The sequence below is a fragment of the Entelurus aequoreus genome, linkage group LG01 (genome assembly GCF_033978785.1).
Source record: "Entelurus aequoreus isolate RoL-2023_Sb linkage group LG01, RoL_Eaeq_v1.1, whole genome shotgun sequence".
NCBI lineage: Eukaryota > Metazoa > Chordata > Actinopteri > Syngnathiformes > Syngnathidae > Entelurus > Entelurus aequoreus.
The window spans coordinates 38,968,736-38,985,810 of NC_084731.1; the positions used below are offsets into that span (position 1 = coordinate 38,968,736).

At 37.9% G+C, this 17,075-nt stretch overlaps 1 protein-coding gene across 2 annotated transcripts in view; it reads right to left on the minus strand.

Annotated features, from left to right (window-relative positions):
• The window catches only part of usp48 (ubiquitin specific peptidase 48), a 33,978-nt gene that overhangs the window by 6,620 nt on the left and 10,283 nt on the right, over positions 1-17,075 (minus strand). For both annotated transcript variants that reach the window (XM_062050097.1, XM_062050106.1), the window contains exons 8-22: positions 16,380-16,465; positions 14,880-15,059; positions 14,605-14,742; positions 14,247-14,396; positions 12,282-12,482; positions 11,446-11,554; positions 10,563-10,696; positions 10,382-10,456; positions 10,137-10,261; positions 8,717-8,839; positions 8,579-8,640; positions 8,338-8,448; positions 5,864-5,994; positions 2,295-2,401; positions 2,100-2,207 (exon numbers count right to left, since the gene is read on the minus strand). In XM_062050097.1, the coding sequence (XP_061906081.1) occupies positions 2,100-2,207; positions 2,295-2,401; positions 5,864-5,994; positions 8,338-8,448; positions 8,579-8,640; positions 8,717-8,839; positions 10,137-10,261; positions 10,382-10,456; positions 10,563-10,696; positions 11,446-11,554; positions 12,282-12,482; positions 14,247-14,396; positions 14,605-14,742; positions 14,880-15,059; positions 16,380-16,465 (1,840 nt within the window). The remainder of the gene's footprint in view (positions 1-2,099; positions 2,208-2,294; positions 2,402-5,863; positions 5,995-8,337; positions 8,449-8,578; positions 8,641-8,716; positions 8,840-10,136; positions 10,262-10,381; positions 10,457-10,562; positions 10,697-11,445; positions 11,555-12,281; positions 12,483-14,246; positions 14,397-14,604; positions 14,743-14,879; positions 15,060-16,379; positions 16,466-17,075) is intronic.

Consider the following 17,075-nt stretch of genomic DNA (forward strand, 5'->3'; position numbering starts at 1 on the left):
CAAAATAGCTCTGTTTTAATCTCATAATTCCACAGTATTCTGGACATCTGTGTTGGTGAATCTTTTGCAATTTGTTTAATGAACAATGAAGACTGCAAAGAAGGAAGTTGTAGGTGGGATCGGTGTATTAGCGGTGGACTACAGCAACACAACCAGGAAGATTTTGACTCGGATAGCAGACGCGCTAGCCGACGCTAGCCACCGACCGCACGGATGATCGTGGTGAAGTCCTTCGTCCTTCCGTCGATCGCTGGAACGCAGGTGAGCACGGGTGTTGATGAGCAGATGAGGGCTGGCTGGCGTAGGTGGAGCGCTAATGTTTTTATCATAGCTCTGTGAGGTCCCGTTATACTAAGTTAGCTTCAATGGCGTCATTAGCAACAGCATTTTTAAGCTTCGCCAAGCTGGAAAGCATTAACCGTGTATTTACATGTCCCTGGTTTAATAGTATTGTTGATCTTCTGTCTATCCTTCCAGTCAGGGATTAATTTATTTTGTTTCTATATGCAGTTAAGCACGATGCTATCACGTTAGCTCTGTAGCTAAGTTAGCTTCAATGGCGTCGTTAGCAACAGCATTGTTAACCTTCGCCAGGCTGGAAAGCATTAACCGTGTATTTACATGTCCATTGTTTAATAGTATTGTTGATCTTCTGTCTATCTTTCCAGTCAGGGATTTATTTATTTTGTTTCTATCTGCATTTGAGCCTGATGCTATCACGTTAGCTCAGTAGCTAAAGAGCTTCGCCGATGTATTGTCGTGGAGATAAAAGTCAATGTGAATGTCCATTTCGCGTTCTCGACTCTCATTTTCAAGAGGATATAGTATCCGAAGTGGTTTAAAATACAAATCCGTGATACACAATAGAAAAAGGAGAGAGTGTGGAATCCAATGAGCCAGCTTGTATCTAAGTTACGGTCAGAGCGAAAAAAGATATGTCTTGCACTGCATTCTAGTCCTTAACTCTAACGTTCCTCATCCTCGCTCAAATTAATGGGGTAATCGTCGCTTTCTCGGTCCGAATCGCTCTAGCTGCATTGAAAACAATAGGAAAATAGGAGGAGGCGATCAACTGACTACGTCACGCTACTTCCGGTAGGGGCGAGGCTTTTTTTTATTAGATACCAAAAGTTGCGATCTTTATCGTCGTTGTTCTCTACTAAATCCTTTCAGCAAAAATATGGCAATATCGCGAAATGATCAAGTATGACACATAGAATGGATCTGCTATCCCCGTTTAAATAAAAAAAAATCATTTCAGTAGGCCTTTAAAATTGATAAATTCATAAAATCACAAGTTGATTAATGATTATTAAAAAAGAAAGACTCGATACATTGCACCTTTTCCAAAAAGCTGCCATTAATTCAGGCATATTAAGCCGCGACAATGACAAACACCAACAAAATCCTGGAGGGACGGTAATATGTGCATATTTCTAATAAAATATTGGTGACAATTTCCACACTGACATCTTTAAAAAAATACAAAAGATTCAAAGAAATAAAAAGTAACCTACTATTTACTAGGAGTGCCTTGGGAAAAAACTAATTTACACTCCTATTTCAATTCCAAACGGCTTCATCTTCAAGAATCTATCTTTTATTATTATTTTTAAGAATTGAAAATGTCACTTGCGGTGCATAGACGTCACATGTCAGCAGCCAAGAGTAGCTTTTTTAACCTGTGACATGTTTTGAAAAAGTTATAATTTATATACCAAATATTATAATGGCAAAATCGGTTTGAATCAAGAATTTGTTCTGAAACAATTCATGATTCCAAAAATCGGAATTGAAATTAAATTGTGAGTAGTTGTAAGACTCACATCCCTACTATGTACATGTTTTTAAGCATTTTTCTGAAAGTTTTGTCAGGTGAGAAGATGTATTTAAAGTGTATTCAGACTGCGTTTGGAGTGTTCAGTTTTTCACAGATCAGGTTAAAATTGTAACCAATCACTTCTTCAGGATGAAGCTGCATCCTTTTCAGAAGTGAAGATGGAAGATCAACTCTTTTAAAAAATATGTTCCACTTGTGTCGTTTCTTCAAACAAATTGATCTCCCTGCCACAGTGATCAAAGTGTCATGCAGAATTTACCTGGTTGAAATCTGGATCTCCCTCTCCATCGACCTTGGAATGTTCTTCCTTCTCCTCCTCTGCCTCGGAGCTGCTGGCGTTGAGCTCTGGAGCTGTCTCTTTTATCATCTGTGCAGGAACGCAAAAGAGAACATGATGAGGAGGTCACAGTGCTGCTAGTTTTTGGTCATTAAGCAAGAAATTAGGCTGTCATACTCTTTTGTCTTCAAGGATCTTGCGGATGTAAATGGTGGCTTGGGTGTATTCTCTGAGGTCTTTTTGCTGCTGGAACAGGAAACCTTCTCTGCACTCCCAACACAGATCTGAACGAAGATACAATAGTTATTTATATATATTTTTTAACATGTCCTGCCCAGCCACTCGGGCAAATCATATTGTTGATGTAGATGCCCATAACTGCTGTACATAATTGCTTTACAAAAGAGAAGTCTAGGATACTTCTTATGTTGCCTTGTTTGTAAATGACTTTATTAAATTGATTTATTTAAAGTTTGATGCAGTCAGACCAAAGCAGGAGGGAATAGAAGAAAAAAAAAGAAGAAAAAGGGGGAAATTGCGGGGACAAGAGGGGGATAAGACAGACAGATAACATATATACAATATTTATTAATCCCTTCAGTATTTCACAGCCCTTTTATTTGATTGCTGCAGGCACAAAATTAGAGGTGGAAATCTTTGGGCACCTCACGATTTGATCTGATTTAGATTGTGTGACGATTTGATTCAGAATCGATTCTTGATTTAAACTGATTTTTGCAACATTATTTGGTATAATAAAGGCTTTTCACAACAGGTTACATAAGCTCATTTTGGTTGCTGAAGTAGGACTTACACGCACAGCGAGTAAGCATGGAGATGCCCTAAAAACAATTTTCCTATCGTTTTTTTGAAAAATCTGAATCGATTTAGAATCAGAATTATTAAGAATCGCGATTCGGATGTGATTTTTTTTTTTTTGGAGCACTCTTACCAAAAATGCTTGAATTTGTGGCAGCTTCATTAGTAAGTTGCAATGTTTGGAATTGTTTTTTCCAATAACATTGAATCAGCTTGAGATTTTATTAGGGCTGTCAACACAATGTAACAGTAATTTCATCTAACGGCACCATTTATTTTGACATGCAATTAACGTGTGTGCGTCACATGTGACCACCGGCCCACACCGTAAGTGTCAGACAACACACTGAAAACCAGGGTTGTATGGTATACCGGAAATAAAGTACTACAGTACTAACTAATTGAAAAAGGTACTAGACTGCCTTTGAAAAATACCAGTATTTTCTTTTCTCAAGCGGATGCTGGCGCCGCAGTGACAATGCTGGTAATATGAGCCTAAGCGCTTTTTGAGTGAGTCATCACACACTCACAGAACCCATAGAAGCGGAAACATAATGGCGACAGAAGAGGGAGAATGGCAAAAATAGCAATCTACTGGTTAATAAAGAGGGTGTGCTAAGCGCAATATGTATGTATTTTGGCTTCAAAACTAACGATAAAGTGAAGCTATAAACACGGAAGCGCTGCTCTGCAAGCGGTGTTTAATATGTGCCTCACCAAAGGTGGTAAGACTGTACTTTAAACTTATGTAGATTTTTTTTTAAAGGAATTAGTAGTGAAACTATAACGCTGGTGGCTTTTTATTACTATCACTTAGTAGTCCAGCAGGAACAAAGCCATGGCAGCATCGGTCTGAAATTTCTGGTATTTAAGCTTACACTAGCGAGTGGAAGCCGGGGCATTGTTGATCCTTGGTAAGCTGATTTTCTTTTTCGTCTCCTCAGACAAAACTTTTAATTTCTTTGGTTGTTTTGGAGCTTCAGCGATGATAGCAGAAATTGCACGTAGCCGTTCTTCTTCTTTTAGTTTTGTTGTGGCATGTAGGCGTTTGCACAGACTTCTGTCTTTTTAACGAATGGGGAGTAAAGTATGCCATAAAGCAAGTCAGCACATTTGTAGTTTTTTTGTGTAGCAGGCTTCCTGCCACCCTCCTCAATATCGCCAAGTGCCATTAAAACTGACACAGACCCCTTCAGGCCATGACAGAAGTGTCATTCAACTAGTTATAAGTCAATGTATTATCTCAAAAGTAATGAAAATATTTTATGAAGGTTGAAAAGTTACTTAGTGCCGCTTTAACAGTTTTTATTTCAACATGTCCAAAAAAAAGAAGAAGCAGAACTTATTAAATCACACCCCTTCTCCACATCATGACAATCCTCAGAGCAATATATATATATATATATATTGTCGGAGCCAGAAATGTGTATGTAAGGTCATGTGGTGTGTTTGTGAGTGTGTAGTCACAGAACGGAAGCATGTGTCACCAGGGGTGGGCACTATAAAAGGGGCATTGTTACCTGCATTTGGCGTGGCGAGAGCAGAAAGTAGAGCTGAGTGACCATAATTGTTGTTGATCACTATTAGATGCTATAGTGCAGGAGTTGTTGGAGATTTTGGACACTTTATTGAAAGCTTTGGACACTTCCACTACATGCTAGCTACATACACTGAGCAGGTTTCTCTTTGTAAAGTCTGATACTTCCATAAATCATTCACGACATTGCATCCTGTAACTGTGTGTGTGTGTGCGCTTACTGGCGATACAGAAAACGCGTCAGACAAATATTAAACCCAGCATTTTACTTTCAAGCGACAGGCCGATTGGGAGTTGGCTTTTACACATAGGGTCTCAAAGTGAACCCTCGGTACGGAACGTGAAAGTCCAGCCCTCCCTCACATCCCTCTGTCTTCAAGCATCCAGGCAGACTGCAAAATCCACAAGATGTGCGTGCTATGACTTATAGACAATATATTTTATGTGTAAATCACTTTTCATTTAAATAAGTCTTAAAGTGCAAAAGTACAAACCAAGATTTAAAAAAATCTGTGAGGTAGTATGCTTGTTAGTGTAAGAGAGAGAGTGTGTGTGTGTCAAGTTTGTGTTGAGCGCTTTAAAAAAGCATGTTTACTAAACAAACACTTACATAAAGCAAACAAATTGTCAATGTCCATGTTGATAATATCACAAACTTAAATGATCTGTCTAAGGTACGCTATTTTACGATACAAAAACTTATGTGTTAACTACGTACAGTTTCAATTGTTTGACAGCTCTAGATTGTATGAATTTGTTATGGGACGGCGTGGCGCAGTTGGGAGAATGGCCGCGTCAGCAACCTGAGGGTTTCTGGTTCAATCCCCACCTACTACCAACCTCGTCACTTCCGTTGTGTTCTTCAGCAAGACACTTCACCCTTGATCCTGATGGGTCGTGGTTAGGGCCTTGCATGGCAGCTCCCGCCATCAGTGTGTGAATGTGTGTGTGAATGGGTGAATGTGGAAGTAGTGTCAAAGCGCTTGGAGTACCTTGAAGGTAGAAAAGCGCTATACAAGTATAACCCATTTATGTTTAAAGTACTCTTTGTAACAAAAAGCTCAATATATTAACAAATGTATCCCCTATTTGCACACAAATGCGTCTGGTTCTGAACACGAGCAATAGTAAAGATAAATCAGGATGTTTAAATGGTGGTTATAAAATTAGGTGCTATTTGGCAGCAGTGCATGATCAGGGTTGGATTTGTTTCTAAGAAAATACTTTCAATGTTGCTCCTGTTAAAAATATGTTTGCTTCAAGACTGAGGGTGTGGTGGAACCCAACAAAAAACAACTTATTTGGCTGAGACACACTGACTTTGTAAATACTGTACATGAAACACAGATGCTTGACAATCCATGTTTGATTAGCATGTTTGTTGTCTTACCAGGCTGAGTGGTGTATTTGGTGGTGGCACCAGTTTTTGTGCTCTGTTTTAAGCAGTGGATGGAGATGGGCTGGTCCACCATGAAAAGTTTGCTGATCACCTCCCATTCGCTGGGCCAGAGTAAAGCGATGCTGTGCAGGATAAAGCAACAATCAGCTGGGCTTTCTAGTCATGTTAGACAAAGCTGTCTTGATGCAGGGTATCTGGACATATTTCAAAATACTTGTATTTTTCAAATACAAATTTAGACTTTTATATCTATTAAGACTTGCATGGATTTTCGACTAAAAATGGTGTACGCTCAAATCCAAAAAACGTACGCACAGAAAATTTCAGATGTATTTAAGTGTGTGGACATATACAAGGAACATTTATTTTGAACATCCCAATCACAGTGAAATTGAGCGTACGTTTGAGTGGCTCACCACTCCCTGTCCACATCCCCTTTTAAAATTGCAAATCATATTTCAATTAGTTATGCGCCTGACATTTCCCACTCTGCAGTCATAAAACACAAACATAACAAGCAAAACGGGAAACGAGAAAAATATCACCGATTATGAGTTGGAAGTGCTTCTTCCGGGAGTGTAAAAATGTACTTCAATCCACTGTCGCTGCAAGTTTTTGTAACAAAGCATGCGTCTGGGAAAAGGTGTGGTTTTCTATTTCACACAGCTTTTTAACATGAGTATACTTTGCACACAGAAACAATCTAGGGCGTGTTTGAAATATCTTAAGATGTTGTATAACCAGAAATCATCACTACAATATTGCCTCATTGCATTTGCGCATAACATGGATGATGAATATCATCTGTACATTAATCAAATGGAAATGTTTCCTGTTAACATATACAAATTTGTCATATGATGGAGCCTTTATAGCAATATTTGTGCAGTGACAGTCCATAGCTCTGATTACATTAGGACGACGGGCTGTAGCTTAAAATTACACTTTAATGTCAGCCTGTTGTATAGGAATTTATTGTACCTGGCAAACTTGTTGATGTTTTTTTGCACCATTTTGCTTACGCTTTTATATCCATTTGTGTAATTTTACATATGGAGGTGTGTTAAATTGTACATTACTGTATGTCTTTGATTTGCACATCATGCACATTTGCACGTCGCCAAAGTATTCACAGCATGTAGAAATGTGCGTACGTCAGCCATGAAGTTAATGTGAGGTACCGCACATTTCCACCATCAGTTCACCTTTGATACATCTCAGGTTTGTGATTAAAAACTGCGTACGACAGGTTTTTGTGCTCACTCACTCCTAATACATGAGGCCCCTGTTCAAGACATCTACATGTAAAACATAAGGCTTACAATAAGCACATGGATACTAGTAAAGGTAGGGTACTAATTCCTTTTTGCACTGATAACATTGCAATATAAAGTCTTGTCAGCATGATTAATATGAAAGCAACACCATGGAATGGATTGTTTCTACTTCTCGTGTATGGAAATATATTTCAATTTTCGCATCCAGCTGCTGATTATTGAAGAGTAGGGTAGGGATATCGTCCTACTAATAGCATTGGACGATGTTGTTCTAAAATGTGATATTAAATCATATCGGCATAACGTATCTAACTGTGTTGTGCTCCACAGAGCAACAAGTTTGCTCCTTGTATGTTAATGGTCTAGAATGATTTCCAACTTCGTCCTTTTATATTACTATTATAAATAATTTGTAATAAAAGTGTAATGTGCCTGTTAGTGCGCGTGGTCACACGCATCATTTACGCAGGAAAATAATGGTACCTGGTGGTACTAAAAAAAATACTCAGCTATACTCAGTTTGAATTGAAAAATGACAAAGAACAAATATGGAGAAAATACATGAGTGTTAATGTAACAGCGTCAAAGTTTTTCTTCTGCATCACAGCACACATTTGTGTCGATGTCACATTTAAAACAGTGGCTATAACTGACTGATGATCAGTGACTGATTATCAGTGCCTATCATTGACTATCATCGGCCATCAATAATTATTAGTGGCTATCAGTAATTATGAGTGAAGAATATAGACATTAACTTGACTAAACTGTTGATAGTAAAACGATTAATTTTATTATTGTCATTATTTGTAATGACTATGGTGCTGAGACGAAATGTTTAAAATGAATATTGTACTTTTTCTATTAGTTACTTTGCAATATTTGTTTAATTGACTTTTACCCGTTCCTTTTATTGTACGCTTAAATGCACTTGGCAATAAACAAGATTCACAATGTTTGTGATTTGCATGCGGTGCATTAGAGTAATAAAGAGGCATCTTCATTTAACACTACATTTACCTGACAGTTTGGGAAATCAACTGCAGCATATATCGGTATTGCTTTATATCCGTATCAGAAATGAAGTGTTGGGCAATATTGACTTAGCATAAATCAGTGAAAAAGCCAATATCCGCCATCCCTACAAAAGAGTGGGGTGTAAGTGCACACGTCGTTATTTGAACTTACTGTTGTGCGTCTCCGTTGATCAGAGAGTCGTAAGTGAACATAAAGCCTCCGTGTGGACAAACCAACAAGCTGTTGCCCACGTTGGACACTGGGGAGGACTTTGTGGGTCTCCTACAACATCAAACACAAATGGATCAGTTTTAAGGAAGTAAATCGTAGTGTATTTTAAAGTACTCAATATTATTCCAATTATTAACAAACTACTCATATTAATGAGTTTAGTTTACTGCTAAAAATGTACCTGATGAATTTTCTCCACTCTTCTACAAAAAACATGGGGACAATGTAAAGTATGTCTGTGTCCTGGAGAGACAAAGATAAAAGGAATGTATTCAGTTGTACCAGTCAGGTTGAAAGTTGAGTTAGGATTTGTGGCTACCTGCGGCCACTTGTTGAGGATTGGCCGGTTTTTCTCATGAAAGAGGTTTAGCAGCTGGTTCTTCTGGTCTAAAGCCATCATCTTACTCACAGCTTCATTGTCCTTTTCTTCCTGCTCTAATGTCTGGACAAAAGAGGACCATATGTTTGTCAGCTCTACTCCATCAGGACAGATTTACCAAAATGTGTTTAGTTCTACCAGGAATGTAATTGATCTTTTAGTAATAGACCCATCAGGATTTTGCAATGTCGCCATTTCACGCAAATTCAACCAATCTTAGGGAATTATGCAAGGCCTCGCAACTTTGTTTAAAGCCCGCAACTTCTCCGCACCCTTTGGCCAATAAGCGTCAATCAAAATCAATTTGTCAAAACGCGCACGCCAACTGTCAACTTAAAACTTAAGTCTGTTTTTCGTGTAGACGAACAGGAAAAACATGTAACAATATATCAACTCTTTATTGCTGAAATGGCAAAACTGTAATCCTCCAGCATGGCTCAGACATACTTCCTGTTTCTGTCCACACTGCTAAGCTTTCTGGGTAATGTGATATACAAACATTTACTTCTTTGTTTACATGTATGTATATATTTACCCAGGGTAGGACAATTAAGAACAGATTTTCCTTTGCAATGCTGACCGAGCAAAAAGGTAGTACCGTATTTACATGACATAGATGTTGAAGTGTGATAATCTCTTAAAAATGTGCAATGTAGATTGCTTTCAACAGTTCACAAATGCTCTGACCGTGCGGGAGAAAATGTGTTGGAACATTAATGAATGTTTAAGTTGGATAAACACTTTGTGTAAACTAAAACATGGAAAATGTCAACAACATTTGGACGACAGAACATAACAAAGCCTTTAATGGCGTTTCTGACTTTATAACAATTACTTTTGTTTATTATAATCTACTACAACAGTACAGTAAATTAATAATGAGCTCTGAGTATGTGATATTACAGCCATTTAGTGTTTACTATAAGTCTGTGTGGTATAAAACAAGTAAAACAATATAGTCAGCATATTTGTTTTCCAATGTTTGTTGAAATTCAGTGTGTTTGAGGTTAGGGTTAAAAGGATCACTTAAAACACTGAAACCAAATTCATAAAATTACAAGTTGATTTAATGTTATTGATTAAAAAAGCCTCAAAACATGGCAACCTTGTGCCGAAACTTTCTGAAAAAGCTGCTATGAATTTAGGCATTTAAAGCCACAACAATCACAAAAGAGCCTGCAAACTCCTGGAGGGACAGGACAGAGAAGCCACAGGGACAATAAATAATGTTACTTAAAAATGTCTTTGTAAATTCCACACTTTAGAGATGAATACTACTAAATACACATTTCTGTCAATACAGGCTGTCCGGTGCGTGCTGCTCATACTAGTAGGTTGACTTTCATGCGTGCCAACTTACCAGACACTGCTGACAGGGACTTTGGTCTTGTGTAAATTCTAGAGCTTTGGGAAAGTATGCTCTAAGCTTGGTCCAAGCTTCAGAAGAAACCATTTTCCGTTCAGTCTCCAAAATACTCAGACCTCCTGAAGTAGGAAGAAGCAATCATTCCATGAGACATGGTACACAGAATTGCCTTGTGGGGTCGAATATGCTTGTACATGTAACCTTTCAGAGTAGACAAATACGTGCTACATGTGACTTACCATGACTGCAGACAATGTCTTCATTTAACATCTTCATTGACTCCTCGTTGCCCTCTGAGACCTCAGGGCTGCAATCTGTAATAAAATACTTTATCACTTAGGAATGCAGGGACACAATGAAATCATGTCTTTGCAAGTCTCAATTTTTTTGAAATTTAAAAGTGTGGGATTGAATACATACCTTTGCTGCTATTGGCATGAGAGCCATTCCCATTGCTGTGATCATTGCAGTCATGTTCGTCATCCTCCAGCTGCTCCAGAGCTAACTGCCTCCAACTACGCAAGGAAGCTTTGCCCACCCAGTAACCTTCAACACTGACAGACATAGATAGTTGATCCTGATTTTGAAAGTTTGTGTCAAGCTGAAGTGAAATTAGTCAAACAGTATGAAAAACACTAACCTATTTTTTTATTAACCATCTGGTAATTAACTTATGCTGTCTTTATGTTGAAGTGGAGTGATAATTGGTTTTTTGGGCTATACCTAGGGGCCACAATAATTCATGAAGTTAAGATCATAACGCAGTAAGTTGAATGATGCAAACACGTTTGTTACTGGATACTTTCGAATATGCTTCTGCCTTGGAGACTTTGTACAGTATGTGTAATTTATATGAAATTATAATTATTTGATACTTGTTTATATTGACAAATACGCCGTTTTAGACTGCAATATTGTGTGCTTAGCTGTTGTGTAGCTGCTTGCTACTAATAGCCCATAGCATACCATGTTTACCTTTTGTACATGACTTTGCTGAAATACAAGAAAAGACCAACCTTGTGTGCTTATTAGAGAAAATTCAGATGTTAACTGGCTGTCAAGCTCTGTACAAGTAAACACGCTCCAGAACTTCCTTTATCAGAACACATTTTAGTTGCAAGCAGGTATAATCGGATCCTTGTTTTTTTTTTGTTAGTATCGGATAAGGACACCCTTAGTGTATACTCATTAAATCATAAGTGTACACTTTTTGTCCCAAATTGTACCACTGGACTACTTTGACTACCTCCCAAATGAAAAGGCAATAAAATACAACATTTAAAAGAGTAACGTGTATATTTACCTTGTGCGTTTGACCAGATTGGAGACTTCTTTGTAGTCCTCATTCAGTTGATTCTTCAGACGTAGCACTCTGCATCGCTGTCCCACACATTCTCTGCACAAAGCGGAGCCTGTAGTTTGGAGAAGTTAGTCTGCATTTGTCATGCAGCTGCAACGTGTTTGCTTGCTTTTAACAACACAAATCCCCTTTTTAAAAAGTGGAGGTCAGTAGTTTAGTTTTCTCACATTTATCTTTACTACCTGAATTGACTATACAGTACTATAAAAATGAATTGTATCACAGAGGAGTCAGTATAGCGCTTGTGTAGCAATATAGATTTACTGTTCTCTTGTTGTTGCATATCTACTCAGCAGCAAATAAGCAAGGCTTCTATTTCTACTGGATGCTGCAGTATTTTTGCACAGATAGTGTAGAGCATGGTACGACACAAACAAAATACATCTTGTTGACTTTCAAACTGCGCAGTGTTTAATTGATTGTTGCGACCCAATTGCTGTTTTCTTTTTGCCATTTTCACTGTTTCTGCTTCTACGCGCGGTGTGCGCGCTTTGACACACTTAACATGTACAAAAAAGTACCGGTATTTTTCAAAGGCAGTATATGATCGTTTTTAATTCATTAACACCGCGATACTTTATTAGTACCGATATACCGTTCGACCCTACTGTACATATATAAATGTTTATTTTCCCCGCCTTATTTGGCATGCCATTTTTTCTTAGTCTGGTCACATTACCGGTACTCCTTTGCCTTCCCTGTGTTGCACACAGCAAAGATCAGCATCTACCATTTTGTAACTCCTAAAGCTGTAAACCTTGGGGAAAACCAATACTTACCATCTAGCTTTGGCCCTCCACCATAGCGCTCGTACAGGACTTGACCAGCCGGCTGAGAAACCCTCTTGACATCTCCCACCTTGTCGGGATGCAGTTTGCCATGAGAACACAGAAAGTGTGTGTTGTCGATTTCCTTTGTGGCAGTGGAGTCATCCAACCACTTCTTTAACCAATCCAAAGGTATAAATTCATAAGGCTGCCCTGTGGTCAAGGACACGAGAAAACCAACATATAAATGAGTGCCATCAAACAAAACACCACAACGAGACGGCTCTTTTTGTTTCTCAGAAGAAGAAAAAATTGCATATCGGACATGAATTCTGTAATGTTAACAAAAAAGCATCAGTGAGTGATGGAGGGTCACTTTATTAGGGAAAGCAGTATTCTTGGTTATTATGTCTTTTCTACACATTTTCATTAAGAAAACCATTTTTCTCGTAGGAACTCAAATTTCCACTAAATCACCCTGGTCTATTAATCGAGAATTCTACTAAGTTTTATTTTAATTAATCAGATAAAATATATTTTTGCTCTGTTAAAGAGCAATTAAGAGAAATGAAGACATATCACTTAATAATAAATTACTATGACTACATGACATATATACCGTATGTTCATGGCTGTGGATTTATGAGCCCTAAACTTAGACCGGCTAAACAGAAATAAGACAAGTTTTTATGACTAGATTTAAAAATGTTGCAGTGTTTGCACAGTTGTTACTTGATATTTTATCATCAACAAAAAGTGGGACACACACTTTATTATTCTATCAATTGTCTGCTAAAAATTATGAAAGAGCTGAATGGTTTTTATTTTCCCATCTCTTTAATTTACAGCGCTGTTGTAACATCATAATTTTTTTTGTATGAAAAATAACATAACGGTGTATGGTATAACGAAATGTTAGACGTATGTTTTGAGACAAATCTTGTGTTCTTATTCATTATTAGTATAAATGGTTCAAGTTTTTCATTACATTTTCTTTTTAATCTATTTAAAAAATTTTGCTGAGCTTTTTGTTTATTTTATTTCTAAAAATGTGCCACGGCCCTGATAAAAAAAAAGAGCTATAAATGGATGGATGGTTATTCCGCAAATGTACCCCGCCTTCCGCCTGAGTGCAGCTGGGATAGGCTCCAGAACCCTCGTGACCCCAAGAGGGACAAGCGGTAGAATATGGATGGGGGCCCACTTTGAACACCACAGGTTTACCTATTTCATGGAACACCGTAGAGGCCACCACGGTGTATGTGGGTGTTAAGACGGTGTTTTTGTTTTATTTATCTATGCGTTGTGCAATCATATGTGCGCAATATGTATTATTTACTTTTGTTGCCGTACGTAAAAATAGCATCGCTGAAGTGGCAGCTGGTTGCAGCAATTTTTATATCCTCATTTGTTGTTTGTTTCCCTCGTTTTTACCTTTTTTGTGAATGTCTTGAATCTGCATTGCACCCACATAATTTACTCATTGTGGAATGAATAAAGTATCCTATCCTATCCTATAAATAAATATATGGTAAACAATGCAACAATTACTAAGTGCGTTGGACCACGTTAAAAGTTGTCATGCTTTTATATTTACCTTAAAAATAAACAGTTCCTTGAGGCAGAGAAAATTACTCAACCATTTTTATTACTGAAGGATATGTATAAAATAGAGGGAGCACAAAAGTGCAAGGCAGGTAAATGACATTAAATAGTCAAGATTTTGTTTGTCACATGCTGTAACATCAGTCGGAAGTAGAACTATAGCACTTCTACATTCAACATCAGGCTAAACAAACAACCCTGAACTTTGAGGTGTGGTGGAAACGCAAACCACACGAATGACCAAGAATTACTTTACAGGACAGCATGTCATTTCTTTGAGGCAGAAGCATTAACGAGCATTAAGTCATGCATTGACTCAAACAACACATTTAACTGATGATTCCAAGATGATTGAGGAATGTTTTTACTGACCGTCTCTTGCAGGTAATAGCTCGTACAGCTCCTTCACTTCTTCGTGCTTGGCTTTGCCCTTATCCACGCTCTGTTTTCTCATGTCAGACATTTCACTGCACCACTCTTCAAATTTGTGGTTGTCTTGGTCCACCAACCTTTGAAGGAACTCTTGGGATTCAGGACAGGTAAAAACAAACCACAGAGGAGAAAGCAGAGATTTACACTGTTGCAAGTTGTGCTATTACAACTAAAGCTGGCTTCTCAAGGTTGCGCTCATTCCTTGAGAGGAAAACATAAAATGCATTTTGAGTTTTTGCTTGGGAAAGACACTTAATTACAAAGATCATTCACATTCAAAATAAGAAATCTAACCCACCAGGCAACTCAACAATGGTCTTTGAGGGATCTGGGGTCTCCTCTTGTTGGATCTTATAGACCAACATGTAGGCGTTTCTGGAGCAGTGGAAGCCTTTACCGCACTTGGGCTTTCGTATCTGAGACTTCACTGTTTCAGCTGAAGACAAAAAAAAACAAAAAGGAGAGAGTGAATGTCTAAGAATATCATGTTATTTGAACAGATATGAAAAATAATGACACTACCTAGGATGGCTGACTTTGTTTTACTGTGTAGTGCCTATTAATGCCACTCACCAATATCTTCTTCTATACCCAACTGCAGCTTCTTGCCTTCCATCCTTTCGATTTCCTCATCATTGAATTTATACCAGTCGCTGGTACGAGCATCCTTCACGTGAGCAATGTAATGTCCAGAGTAGGCGCTGATTCCCCGGTGGATCAGCACTGCGCTCAATTCATACACACACTTCTGACCTACACAAGCAGCCAGCCCAAGGACACACACAAAAATATTTTTGGAGAAAAGTAGCATTGGGAAAATTGGGAATATTGTATAGTATCTGTAAAGAAGCAGTGCATGAGCCATAAAACATTCACTCAAAAGCCTACAATCCTTTCCAATTACCAGGTGTTTATGAGGAAAAAAATACTTCAAATACAAAACAGGAGCAATAGACTTGTTAACGTTTCTGAGTATTGATTTTGTAATTTGTAAGGTGTCCACTAAATTAGACATCATGCATCAATGGCCATAGTTTGACTGTCATTTAGTGTATTGCTACAACTTCGTTTTCTTGGGTTTTTTTTTTTATCTTCATTTGCATTAACTTTTTGCCTGTATATAAATGTAATTGCTTTGCACACACTACCAATTGAGAGTTAGCAAAGAGAGTTGGCCTCAGTATTTCCTGCGCCAGAGCGTGACTTGACCACGTAGGCGAGCATGGCATGGAGGACATGCGGCAGCTCTCTTCATTTGAGTTCCACAGCCAAAGCACTATGTGTATGATGTCCAAGCAGGCTAAACAGTCAATCATGGATGCAAAGATGCGACAGAAAAAAGCACCCTGGACACACTGGATTGATTCACCCAGCCGCAAGATGAGCTGCACCAGCAAAGGGATAAAACAATAAAGCCAAATCAGTGATACACTTCACAGCTGATATAACAGAGATGCAGCTAAAAAAACATTTATTATTTCCTTTTTATAACTTTTACATTTTTCGACGTTTTGTCTTGTGAACCCAATATCGCGTCTCGTCTCATAAGATACATGTATTGTCTCACCCCTGATTACAACGTAAATGTTTTTTATTAGAATGTAGCAATATTTTGTGAGTATTAGTGCTATCATATTTGGGAACAAAAGTCAGAAGGCTCCATGTTTTTGCAGTACATTTAACAGTATGAGTAGGATACATTTGTTATAAGTCTAATTTCATACATTTGTATTTCATACATTGAACCTTTTGATGTATAATGTCCATCAAAGTGGATATTTCAAACTCCTTGAAGAAATGCATGTTTTTTTAAATATATTTTTTCCTGCCTAAAGATGTACTTGGGAAAATATTGAAGTATGTTATCATTCGTGCTTTAAAGGTTAATTAAACAGAGTTTACTCATTTTATTTAAAGATGAAACACTCTGAAAATCTTCTCTAACTTTGTCCGATTATTGAAATAATATTCTGGTATTTAACGAGTGTGTAGTCTGCTTATGAAGGTGTATAAGACACAATAACAAGCAGCAGAGCATACAAAAGCTATGCATTTCCACTGGTAATTCAGCACCTTCTTTAACTTCATAAAAAGGCGCCATGTCCAGTTGCTCAGGGAAACTGATGTAGGTGTTGAGTTTCTTCTTGTGGCCGGTTTGTCTAGAGACGAGATCAAACAAGTGGTCACTAAGCAGGTAGCTAACAACATACATCAATATTTCAACTTTTAAACACATGTGCTAAAAGTAAGGGAATGGAAATCAGACATTGCATTTGAGTTGTGGTTCAGGAAAGCTAAGGAGAAATAAAATCTGAAATTGGCCTGGACAAAGATGATGGCACTATTGACCTAATTAGTTACAGAACCTTTTGAATTTCTGCAATCAATCGCTTCCTGTAACTTTAAATGAGAATTCTGCACCTGTCCACAGGTAATGTGTCCTACTCTGTCAGGTTTGATGTATTTTCCAGACTACAGGTTTCTACAGTATTCACAGATGTTCAAATGTTTTTGAAGTCACAGCTCATATAAGAAGCCTTCAGAGTAGTCTAATTGTTGAACATTCTTGAGTACTTTGGGTCGTTATCCTGTTGAAGGACTTATGACATGTAAATGAGACCAAGTTTTCTGACGCTGCATAATGCTTTTGTCTGCAGAATGCCTTGATGGTTTTAAGATTTCAGATTGTGCAGCCTTGTAAGATAAGCAAGTTTAAATAATGTTTCACAGTAGCAAAGCCCTTATTTTCTCTGTATGCATATGTTTTGC